This window comes from Mauremys reevesii, linkage group 1 (assembly GCF_016161935.1).
Source record: "Mauremys reevesii isolate NIE-2019 linkage group 1, ASM1616193v1, whole genome shotgun sequence".
Lineage (NCBI taxonomy): Eukaryota > Metazoa > Chordata > Testudines > Geoemydidae > Mauremys > Mauremys reevesii.
In genome coordinates this window covers 314,969,717-314,982,924 of record NC_052623.1, presented here as the reverse complement: position 1 = coordinate 314,982,924, position 13,208 = coordinate 314,969,717, and the positions used below count along the sequence as shown (strand labels likewise).

The 13,208-nt window shown below is 39.6% G+C and overlaps 1 protein-coding gene across 1 annotated transcript in view; it reads left to right on the top strand.

Annotated features, from left to right (window-relative positions):
- CTTNBP2 (cortactin binding protein 2) overlaps positions 1–13,208 on the top strand; it is a 184,206-nt gene that overhangs the window by 67,572 nt on the left and 103,426 nt on the right. The window contains 1 exon segment of the mRNA XM_039508739.1: positions 15–239. Within this exon segment, the coding sequence (XP_039364673.1) occupies positions 15–239 (225 nt within the window).

Sequence of the window (13,208 nt, the reverse complement as noted above, 5' to 3'; positions counted from 1 at the left end):
TGTTTATATTTTAGGCACGCCGGAAGGAGGTTTTTATCCAGGAACGGTATGGGAGGTTTAATCTTAGTGACCCATTTCTGGCTCTGCAGAGAGACTATGAGGCAGGTGCTGGTAGTAAAGAAAAGAAGTCCATCTGTACCAACCCCCTCTCCATTTTAGAAGCTGTCATGTCTCACTGCAGAAAAATGCAAGAGAGAATGTCAGCTCAGTTGGCTGCTGCTGAAAACAGACAAAAGAAGGTATCACAGCTACTAACTTTTTAAGATTATTATCCACTTTAGTATTGTACAAACACTAAGATGCTAATTGCTGATGGTAATTTATGTGCAGATTGCTGTTCCATGAATTAAGGATTGCCTATGAATGAAATGAGATTTAACTCTTACAAACCCATGAACTATTTATCTCTGCAGTACTAGCTGTGCTTGGTTAAAAGAAAGTACCACATTTGAAGATCTGGGGTGTTTTTTTTTAATCCAACCCTGTTTAAGCCTAAAATAGCTGCTTTTACATAATTTCTGCTTTGACTAAACAGTATAAAGTACAGATATCATTTATTCATGTATGAGATGAGAACAGAATAACTATAAACCACGCAGCTCTGTTTTTAATACATTAGTAAAGAAATTTCTATTTTAAAAACAAAGTATATTTCTGATGCTTTGAAACGTTAGGAATAAAGAGAACTGTTTTGGAACCAACATAACAAAAAACGATTGCTGTCATACTCAAAAAGAATTCTTTCCCATTTTGAACTTGTGTTGTCGATATGCAACTCTGGGTACGTCTACACTGTGATAAAAGACCTGTGGCACAGCTGTGGCTGGCCTGAGTCAGCTTACTTGGGGTCATGCGGCTCGGGCTGTGGGGCTATAAGACTGTGGTGTAGATGTTGGGCTCGGGCTGGAGCACATGGTCTGGGACCCTTCTCCCACAGGGCTTCAGAGCCCAGGCTCCAGCCCGAATACACTACATGTTTTTAGCCCTATAACCCGAGCCAGCTGACCTGGGCCAGCTGTGGGTCTTTTATTGCAGTGTAGGTATACCGTCTGACAGAATTTTCTGCTGCAGTGGCTCTGCTTTGTATATGAAGAAACATCTGATAACCCATTCTGAATAAATTCTGTTTGCTACCCTAAAAATCAAGGGCATGTCTAAGCTATATCATAGCTTTTAACAGTTTATTTTTCTGAGGTAACCGATGCGTTAGATTCCAAGCTTGTCCACAAAGTTTTCTAGATCATCTTCCTTTAATATCACATTTTTTTTCTTCGAATCCTATTCTCCAGCATAATTTACATTTGGCTCTCCATTAGTTTCTTGTTAGGAAAATGACTGCTAGAAATGAGGAATGTAGAACCACATTTTAATGAATAATAATTGCATAAGAGATGTTTTTATTTCAAAACGTTATGTAACGAAAGGGTCTGGAGCTTCAGTATTCTTCTCTGTGAAATCCTTTGAATAAATTAGGCCAGATCTACACTAGAAATGTTTGCTGGTTATAGTAATGTTGGGTAGGAGGTGGAGCGGGTTAGGGTTTTTTTGTTTTTGTTTTTGTTTTTTTGGCCACACTTTTATACTGGCAAAAACCCTAGTGTAGACACATTTATACCAGCATAAAGGTACTTTTCTCTATATCACTTATTTTACCTAGGGGACTGGTATAAGCTATATTGGCAAAAACACTCTTTTTTGATAGAATAAACGGTGTCTGCGTTAGGTATAACTAAACAAGCAAACCTGTTATAGTGCATGTAGACTATATGTTCTTATATAGACTATGCCACTATATAAATCCATGGTATGTCTATACCCTGAATAGTATATGCAGTTCTTCAAGTAGATGTAGCAATGTATTTCACGTAGATGTGCATGTGACCAACGCATCAGAGCCAGAGAACTTTGCCTAGCAGGTCCTGAAGGGGTAGCGCTCGCATCTTGTGGCCACAGCCCCTCCCCTGGCTATCTGAGGTGGTACCATCCCCACCCCCCTCAGTTCCGTCTCACTGCCTGAGGCTGGAGTCAGAGCTCTGTGTGGTTTTCACCTCACAATCGCTTCTCACTGACTGAGAGTTGTATAGTTTTATATAGTTGTATAGCTAATACCCTTCTTAGTGTTAGTTTTAGTTAGGACCAGTTATGGACCAGTATGTAGGCAGTCTGGCCTAGTAGTCAGAGCAGGAGTCAGGTCTAGTGGGTGGAGCAGGCATCTAGGTTGGGGAGCTAAGCCCAGGGTGAGCACCAGAGTCAACTGCCAGTTAACAGAGCCAGGGGTCAAGGAAGAGTCAGAACCAGGAGTTAGAGCTGAGGTCAAATGCCAAATGCCAGAGCCAAGAGTCAAACCAGAGTCAGGGTCAGAAGTTAGAGGCTGGGATCGGAGCCAGGACTGGTCACTGAGGATTGGCAGTGATGCGTAAGGACGAGGGAGAGGCAAGGATCAAGCACAGAGCAGGAGCACTATGGGAACAGGAGTGAAGGCGGGGGTAAGGCAGGAGCCACGAGGAGAGCAGGAACAGGATTAGGTGCAGGAGGCAGGCACAAGCAGGGCCTGATGCAGCCACACAGGAAACCACCTTGTTGCTCAGACAAACTTCCTTTTCCTCCTCCTAGCTTAAATAGCATAGTTAGACCAATCGGTGGAGTCAGAGGTCCCATGGGTTGTGCCTTGACTGGGGCTATAGCCCTAGTAGCTTCTTAGCCCACCTGATTTCAGTAATGTGCCTCCCCCCAACCCCTCCCAAATTGAGTAATAGGCCTACCCTGTCCTTGGTCTTCCTCTTGCTTCTAATGTATTTGTAGAATGTTTTCCTGTTACACTATATGTCTTTAGCTAGTTTAATCTCATTTTGTGCCTTGGCTTTTCTAATTTTGTCCCTACATATGTGTGTTATTTGTTTATATTCATCCTTTGTAATTTGACCTAGTTTTCACTTTTTGTAGGACTCTTTTGAGTTTCAGATTGTTGAAGATCTCTTGGTTAAGCCAGGGTGGTCTCTTGCCATACTTCCTACCTTTCCTACATAGTAAGAGAATTTGCTCTTGTGCCCTTAATAATGCCTCTTTGAAAAACTGCCAACTCTCTTGAACTGTTTTTCCCCTTAGACTTGCTTCCCATGGGAGCTTACCTACCAATTCCCCGAGTTTGCAAAAGTCTGCCTTCTTAAAATCCATTATCTTTATTGTTCTGTTTTCCCTCCTACCATTCCTTAAAATCATGAACACTACCATTTCATGATCACTTTCATGTAAGTTGCCTTCCTCTTTCAAATTCTCAACCAGTTTCTCCCTTTTTGTTAAAATCAAATCTAGAACAGCCATTCCCCTAGTAGTTTTCTCCACCTTCTGAAATAAAAAATAGTCTCCAATACATTCTTGTTGGGGATAATCTGTGCCATACTGTATTATTTTCCCTAACAGAAGTCTGGGTAGTTGAAGTCCCACATCACCACCAAGTCCTGTACTTTGGATGATTTTGTTAGTTTAAAAAAAAAGCATCATCCACCTCTTCTTCCTGGTTAGATGGTCTATAGTAGACCCCCTACCATGACATCACCCTGGCTTTTTACCCCTTTTATCCTTACCCAGAGACTTTTCAACAGGTCTGTCTCTTATTTCCATCTCAACCTCAGTCAAAATGTATACATTTTTAATAAATAAGGCAACACCTCCTGCCTTTTTTCACTGCCTGTCCTTTCTGAGCAGGCTATAGCCTTCTATATCAATATTCCAGTCATGTGTATTTGTGACAGGTTCGGTCACAGAGATCCCGTTGGGACTGTCACCTGATGTGCTGAATTTACCTCTGAGCCCATTTTCCCTGCCTTGTTGAGCCAGACATGCTAGCCTGCTGCAACACAGACCCAGGGTCTGGTCCATGCCCCCAGATCTGCAGATTTTAACCAAAAACTGCTCAGCAGGTCACCTATCTCCAGCACCCAGACACCCAGTTCCCAATGGGATCCAAACCCCAAATAAATACGGTTTACTCTGCATAAAGCTTATACAGGGCAAACTCATAAATTGTCTGCCCTCTATAACACTGATAGAGAGAGAGAGGTATTAATCACTTACTCTGGGTCTACTAATAAACAAAAGTGATTTTATTTAGTATAAAAAGTATGATTTAAGTTGTTTCAAGTAATAACAGACAGAACAAAGTCACCAAGCAAAATAAAGCAAAAATATGCAAGTCTAAGCCTAATACATTAAGAAACAGATTACAGGTAAATCTCACCCTCAGAGAGGTTCCAATAATCTTTTTTCACTTTATATTTATTTTTTATTACAAATATTTGTACTGTAAACCCTCCCAAAAGAAATAGCATTTTTAGTTCACCTAATACAAGTACTGTAGTGCAATCTCTTTATCATGAAAGTTGAATTTACGAATGTAGAATTATGTACAAAAAAATAACTGCACTCAAAAATAAAAGGATAAACTTTAGAGCGTACAAGTCCACTCCGCCGTAGTTCTACTTCTTGTTCAGCTAATAGCTCAGACAAACAAGTTTGTTTACATTTATGGAAGATAATGCTGCCTGCTTCGCGTTACAATATCACCTGAAAGCGAAAACAGGCATTCACGTGGCACTGTTGTAGCCAGCATCACTAAAGATTCATCTGTCCCTTCATGATTTGACCACCATTCCAGAGGACATACTTCTGCTCAATAATGCATGCATGACAGGTTCTGCTCAATAATGTTCCAAGCACTATGGACTGACGTACATTCATTTTCATCATCTGAGTTGGATGCCACCTACAGGCGGTTGATTTTCTTTTCTTTTTTTTTGTGCTTTGGGTTCTGTAATTTCTGCATCAGATTGTTGCTCTTTTAAGACGTCTGAAAGAATGCTCCACACCTTGTCCCTCTCAGATTTTGGAAGGCACTTCAGATTCTTAAACCTTGGGTTGAGTGCTGTAGCTGTCTTTAGAAATCTCATATTGGTACCTTCTTTGTGTTTTGTCAGATCTGCAGTGAAAGTGTTCTTAAATCGACCAATGTGTGCTGGGTCGTCATCCAAGACTGCTATAACACAGAATATATGGCAGAAACTGGGTAAAACAGAGCAGGAGACATGCAATTCTCCCTCAAGGAGTTCAGTCACAAATTTAATTAACACATGTTTTTTAACAAGCGTCATCAGCATGGAAGCATGTCCTCTGGAATAGTGGCCAAAGCATGAAGGGGCATAAGCATGTTTAGCATACCTGACACATAAAAACCTTGTAATACCGGATACAACAGTGACATACGAACACCTGTTTTCACTTTCAGGTGACATTGTAAATAAGTGGTCAGCATTCTTGCCCGTAAATGTAAACAAACTTGTTTGTCTTAGCAATTGGCTAAACAAGAATTAAGACTGAATGGACTTGTAGGCTCTAAAGTTTTACTTTGTTTTGTTTTTGAGTGCAATTATGTAACAAAAAAAATCTACAATTGTAAGTTGCACTTTCAGGATAAAGATATTGCACTACAGTACTTGTATTAGGTGAATTGAAAAATACTATTTCTTTTATCATTTTCACAGTGCAAATATTTGTAATGAAAAATAATAATATAGAGTGAGCACTGTACATTTTGTATTCTGTGTTGTAATTGAAATCAATATATTTGAAAATGTAGAAAAACATCCAAAAACATTTAATAAATTTCAATTGGTATTCTATTGTTTAACAGTGCGATTTAAAACTGTGATTAATTGCAATTAATTTTTAATTTTTTTAATCATGAGTTAATTCCGATTAATTGACAGCCATAGTATAATTCTATACTGTAGGTATATATTTGTCTTAAAATTTTATTGTAGGTAGCATGTGTGGTAGTATGTTTAACCCAGGTTACTAATTATATCCACTCTGAAGGATTATGCATTGGTCAAGCTGAAATTTTCCATGTGTGCGCTAAGCCAGAGAGCAATTTTGTTTTTCAAAAAGCTTTAAGTAACACAATTCAGGCACCTTTGAGGACAAAGAAAGTGGGAGAAATACACTTTTGCCATTATGAAAATCTTTTCCTACTTTTTTTTGCCAGATTTATTGCCTCATTGGTTTGGGTAGAAACTTGGAATTCCAAATAGCAGATGATCATTTTGAGAGGGATTTCATGTTACCATAGATGGAGGGAGGAGGTTCTGCAAGATGAGGATAATTGATATTCTCTTATAGGGAAATAATTTTGATTTTCATATCAGTATATGTAGCTGTGGATTTTATTACTTGTTTAGAATACCCATCAAGATGGCATCCCTTTAAGTTTCCTTGAACAAGGATTCCCAGCCTGGAGGTTGCAATCAGGTGTCACAACTAGAGCTAGTCAGAAATTTTCTGACAAAACTTAGTTTAGTCTGAAAATGCTGATTAGCTGGAGCAAAATGTTTTGTCGAACCTGTTGTAAATTCGACAAAACTCTAGCTAAAACACAGTGTTCCAGGGTTGACAACCCTGCAGAGAGAGCCTTTCAGCTCCCAGAGACCCTGGCTCTAGCTGGGTCTCTTGGGGTTAATAGGTTTCCCCCTCCACTCCAGGGAACAATGCTTCCCTGCCATGTGGATTGCCCCAGAGCAGCAGACTCTTTGAGACAGTCCTAAGATTTCTAGGCTCCCAACTCTGCTGCAGGGCCCTGGAAGTCCTGAATGCCCTGGCTCAGGCAGGGAGCCTAGAAGCCCTGAGACCCTCAGCTCTGGCGAGGCGCCCATGTCTGGCAAGATCCCTGTCTTATAGTGGCTGAGTGAAACTGACAAGAAAATCAATTTCCAAAATGAATTTTTTGGGGATCTCTGGTTTGCCAAAAAATATTTGGCAAGTTTTTGCTTTCATTCCAGATTAGAATAAAAGCAAATGTGGAAGTACAGAAATTTGTCCTGAACTGAAACTCCCAAGCTTTGCCCAGCTCTAGTTGGGACAAAGTGGGAAATGGGAGGGATGTTTCTGACTAAATTCTGGCTGAATGAGCTTCAGGCGGCTCCTGATATGGGAAAAGTCAAGAAACACTGGTCTAGGAGCTACCTTGAACATAGGAGAGTATGCGTATTGAAATACAAAAACCCAGGATAAAGCTCTTGGCCTCTGATATAGAGTCTTTCGTAAGAATTTTAAAAATTTTAGTCATATGCATAATTGAGCTCTTAATAGTTACTACACTTTAATAAATCTAAACATAAAGTCTTGGGGAAAACTCTTGACCTTTTTGAAATCAATGGGAGTGTTCTATTGACTTCAGTAGGGCCAGACTTTCACCCCCAGGTCTTAAAAGATATTCTTTTCATAATTCTGCTTTCACAGTCAAACCATATAGTGTATCTTTGCTTGATCAGATAGTGATTGCATTTTTTAGTGACAGCAAGTATTCAAGTGTCGACAAGACAAAGGCATAGGTTCCTGCCCAAAGAATCTTACACTCTAAGCAGAGTATAAAAAATGCATGCACAATGCAGAATGTGTACAATTATGTGCAGTTGTTTTGTAATATAAAGGCTGGGTGACAGTATAACTCCTGATCTGAGGTAGCCTTAGTGGGATTCACAGAAGAACTAAGTTTAGCAGGTCCTGAAGGGGCAGCGCTCGCATCTTTTGGCCACAACCTCTCCCCTGGCTATCTGGGGTGGTACTGTCCCCACCCCCCTCAGTTCTTTCTCACTGCCTGAGGCTGGAGTCAGAGCTCTGTGTGGTTTTCACCTCACAATCGCTTCTCGCTGGCTGAGAGTTGTATAGTTTTATATAGTTGTATAGCTAATACCCTTCTTAAGCTGATTGGCGCCGCAATCCTGGGAGGTGGGAGAAGTGAAGCAGCCACGGCGTGCTCGGGGAGGAGGCGGAGCAGGGGTGAGCTGGGGTGGGGAGTTCCCCTGTGTGCCCCCCCTTACTTGCTGCAGGCGGCCCTCCCCGCGCCCCCCTGCCCCAGCTCCCTCCGCCTAAATGCCGGCAGCGACTGGTGCGGCCGAAGATCCAGCCGCTGCGGTCACCACCGAAGAAAATGCCGCTCCCCAAATCCTAGCGCCCTAGGCAACCGCCTAGGTCACCTAATAGGTTGCACCGTCCCTGGCTGGTACTAGTGTCATATTTCATTCCTTATTCAAGAGAAAGCTTATGTCTGTCCATCAACAAAGTGTTTATTTGGGGGAGAGAATTTTATCAGGATGTAATATCTAAATACCCATCTGTTAACAGATAGCTACAAGTTGGTTAGAACACAAACTATGTAGACATTTCAGACCTTATACTGTTCAATGAAATCCTGCATTCCAAATGGGATCTGGCTGTACTGTGTTACCTAACAAAGATGAAATGATGCAGTATTGTGTGCTGCAATGTCATCCCCTGAAAAATGTATCAAATTAATAAAAATTGTATTGTGGGCTCAACAAAGCATGTTTGAAGAATTTCTTCTCCCCATTTCTCTCAATATTCCAAAAGATTCCAGGTTTATCTCAGAGATCAAACTCTTGAACTGACTTCATTGGGCTAAAGTGTCAACCTACTGGCTTCAGTGGGACTATCCATGTAACTGCTCACCAGTGTGAGTAAGTAGCTGACTTTGTGGCCCAAGATAACTAAATCTGCATTTCAGAGGATTTGTAATCTTATGTAAAGCCTTAAATTTTTCACTCACTTCAGAGTAGTGAAATTTTGATGCTTGTTCAAACTATAATAGCTACAATAAGGGATAGATTTTTTTTAATGTTTCCCAAAAGGGAATTTAAATATTTGGTCGAATAAATCATAATTTTAGAAACAATTCTTAGATCTTAATTTGTCTGATCATTTGGTTTTAGTCACCAGAGACATCCAAATGATATCAACCACCATTTTAAATAGTTCAGTAACCTGTAAATTAAACTTTAATTAAATAAAATACTATGTTCTTTAAAATGTATATACAGTACTGCTCTGGACATTGGCACTATAATCCCACCTTTTTATTTAGTATGAGCAGAAATGAATATTTAGTTGAAAATGGGACTTGAAAAATCAGCTTCCTGAGGGTGAGTTGGCAATTTTCCTGGCCGAGTGCCATCATCTTCTGGAGAACCAAAGCCTTAATTTTTTTTAAAAGCCAATCACTACATTACAGACAAGTGGTACCCACTTAAACTTTCCACATCTGTGGCAACTATGTAACATTCTTTAGGTGAAATACGCTACTCTCAACCCCTCCATCCCTCAAAAATCCATCAACTATGTACTTTCCTTCCAATAAATACACCAATTCCTTCCTGTTCCCCATCTCCCAAATCATCTGCTGGGAATGTTAATGAAATTATTCTTTGGGATGCACTTTAAGCTTACTTCATTGTTCTGTATAAAACCGTGTTGTGGGGGAGGATCTTTGTTAGGAATGTTGCCTTTGACATCTGTGGCAACTATGTAACATTCTTTAGGTGAAATACGCTACTCTCAACCCCTCCATCCCTCAAAAATCCATCAACTATGTACTTTCCTTCCAATAAATACACCAATTCCTTCCTGTTCCCCATCTCCCAAATCATCTGCTGGGAATGTTAATGAAATTATTCTTTGGGATGCACTTTAAGCTTACTTCATTGTTCTGTATAAAACCGTGTTGTGGGGGAGGATCTTTAAGAGTATCTCCCACTTCTCCCTTAATGTCATTATGCAGAGGTGGAGATCCCAACTGCCTATGCCTTTCAGTCTTTGCAGTCAGCTAGCATTAGTTTGATTTTAAAGATATATCTTCACAGGGAAACGGATTAGAGATTGATCTATTACTTCTTTTAACAAGGGGCTTGACAGGCCTGATCCAGCTTATTAATGTTGTTCCCACAAAGAAGATGACAAACCTTTCAGATACAAGCCTTATATAAAGATATTTTACAATAGAACTAGGGAAGAAAGTGGAGTCCTTTCAACCGAGAACAATATTTGGAAGCAGGACCAAAGCAAACACTTTTGAAACTTGGATGAGAGCATTCTTGTGCTGCAAGCTAAGAACTAATTTTAGCTTGATATGTCAGATAATAGATGCTGCTAGTTGACAGCTCAGCATAATTAGATCAGGTGCATGACACCTGAAACCAAACTTTCTTCTTTATTTACATATGCTTTGCCAAGTCATTATGATAAACATGCTTCATTTCAGCATGTTGATTCCTATGCATGACAATCTGATGTATTGCTGTATTAGCTGAGTAAAACTTGCTTTGTTCTTGGTGATACTACAGCTTGAATGTTGATGAGGACAATGCTGCATGCTTCATCTTATTCACAAGTTAGTTATATATGAATTCATTGTATAAAAACTATTATTAAAGGATGACTGTTTTCCTTTTTTCCCTGGATGTTAATTTGATCTGTGAGTTCTAGAGTGCCTATTGAAAGGTTTTGAGTTACTAGCAACTTCAGCTATATTAGATTATTAGCTGTGTCTGTAACAACTGGAAAATAAGTTAATTTTATTTCAGTTAACGTACAAAACCAACCTCCCTCTCAACATGCAGTATTGCTCAGTGTAATCTATTGTCTTCAGTTGGGTTAACATATTATGGGTAGTCTGCAGAGGACTGAGCCACTTTCTCATTGATAAATAATCTAGAGTGTCAGACTCTGTCATATGTACCTTTTTCATGACTTTCTTCAGTCACACTAGCAACATTAGTACAGCTGTTGCTGGTGCGATTTGCCCATGAAGGTGTTAATTCCTTAATGGTAAAATGGCAAACAGAATGACTTTTGCTGGACAAGAAGCATGATTTTCTGCCTGTGGGCGACTGTAACTGATGTCTCAGGGACAGTCCTAATTGCAATCTGATAAATCACGGTAAATTAATATTTGCTAGTGTACTGTCATTGACAAATGCTCTGCTACTCTTCACTTAGCAGTGCCTTCGTATTTCCTATTATCCTTTTTATATTGCTACTGAATACTCTCTTGTTAATGAAGAGCAAACTAGTTTGGGCCAATGGAGGTGGGCAGGATGGGTTGCGTGATGCTGGGTGTTGCTGTTAAATCATCATAGGGCTCCTGTCACTAGTAAATCTAGAGCTTTAGGTTTAGACACTGCTGTCTGAGGACCTCTTTTGGTATGGGAGATCAAATGAAACTTGTAATGTAAGAGCTTGGTTAGTCATAATGACTTTGTTTTAACTTGATCATCCTCATGATGATCAGGCACAGGAAGAAAATTTTACTGTATGTAAAACATCTATCACAGGTGTCAACATCTAGGGTGATAAGACATCCCAATACTAGTGGCTTTGTCTTTATATAGAACACTATTATCGCCACCCCTCCTCCAATCCATCCCAATTTTTCTGGTCCACCCTATCAACATCACATACACCCACTCCCCCCAGATATACTTTTTTGCCCTCTTTCCTCCTCCCAACAAAGCAGAGGAAACATTTACAAGCAAGAGAACAACACTAATTAAAATGTTGGGGAGTTGAGACAACCGTATCATTTTACCAGCATTTCATGAAGATTATCCCTCCAAAAGATTTACCTAATGTTCCTTCCCTTTTCAGAGTTCTCTGTTGTATATTTGAACTGGACTTACCAAATGGATAAAATGTAGCCTCCAAAAAATGAGCGACAGCAAGTAGAATCAAACTTCTGACCTGCAGTCCTTTTCCCTGTCCTGTTCCCCTCCTGATATGATGGAAGTTTCATTTCCACTAAGTATTAGATAACAGTGGAGGACTAAGGGAACTATCCTAAGAAAAATAGTATTTATTACCTTTGAAATAAAATAGTGGATAGGCCTAATTAAAATGAGAGAGAGACAGAGAGAGAGAGAGCGCACACATGCAGGAATAAGAAAAATATTTCAGAAGCTGTCCAAGAAACCGTCAGTCTTCTACTGGAGGAGGACCTGGGATATCATTGGGTACCAGCAGGCTACTCAAAAGTCGTCATACTGTAATGAATTTCTTTTGATAGCAACCAAGGCCAAAAAACCACTGACTTAAAGATGAACTGCTCCATATCCCATTACCAATTCCCTGGGCCATCTGGTTCCCCAGATTACAGTTTACATGAAATATATTCACTGTACAGTATCTTCTTACAACTCTGAAATTAGTGTTATTTATCATCTAGTTTAACATAAAATCCTTCCTACCTCTGTAGCAATCAGAAGTACTGAAGTGAAGCAGTTATTGCAAGTGAGCTCATTTAAAGTATATTGCTGTTTGCCCTGACCCTCTATAGATCAGCTGTTAATCCATCTGTGCAGCAAACTGTTAATTGCTGGAAAGTGAAAAATTCTAGTATGATGGAAGCAAGAAACAACTTTCTTACTGAAGTCAGAGTGAAGCTTGCAAGTTTGCAAGCACTAGACTTTTAGTTGCCTGTAAACATTTTTCCAGAATTAGTAAAAATATTAAACAAGTAAATGCACTTCAAAAGTGTGGTGATTCTTGTTCTTTCTGTACATGTACAGTAGGTAAGGTTAACCTCTTAATATGTGGTGATTATGGTGATGTGGGAGGGAGAGACTTTCTGGCTGCATAGGAAGATCATAGGGTCAAGTTAAAGAAATTATAAGGGTATTCAGAGAATGCAGAATTTTTTAATTATTATTATTTTTAAGCCAGTCATGCAGATAAACAGCATAGAAAGAGGAGGCTGCAGCATGAGAAGTGCTAGTTAGCAATTTTTGTTTGATATGTATATGAGACTGATAGGTAAATAATGAAGTGGTTTAGATTGTATTGGCAGCCGTAGAGCTAGGTAACACTTTTTTCAGCGAAAAGTGTATTTGCTGTATTTATATGGGTGACAGGGGATGGATCACTTGATTGTCTGTCTGTTCTGTTCTGTTCTGTTCATTCCCTCTGGGGCACCTGGCATTGGCCACTGTCAGAAGACAGGATACTGGGCTAGATGGACTTTTGGTCTGACCCAGTATGGCGGTTCTTATGTTATTTTAAAAAAAAAGGCAAAAAAGGGTGAAAACCGTATGAAAATGAAACAAAATGAAAAATCATAAAATTTTGTTTTGGATAACACAACACACCAGAAATTAAACAAAATCCTCTTACATTTAGTTTTGCTTTGGTTTTTTCGCTTTGGATGTTTTTTGAAACCAAAATCATTATTTTCCTCATTCATTTGAGTGAGTAACTGAAGAAAATCAGGTTTCAGAGTAGCAGCCGTGTTCGTCTGTATCCGCAAAAAAAAAAAACAAAAACAGGAAGTTCTCCTCACACCTTCTATGGGCCATCTTAATTATCACTTCAAA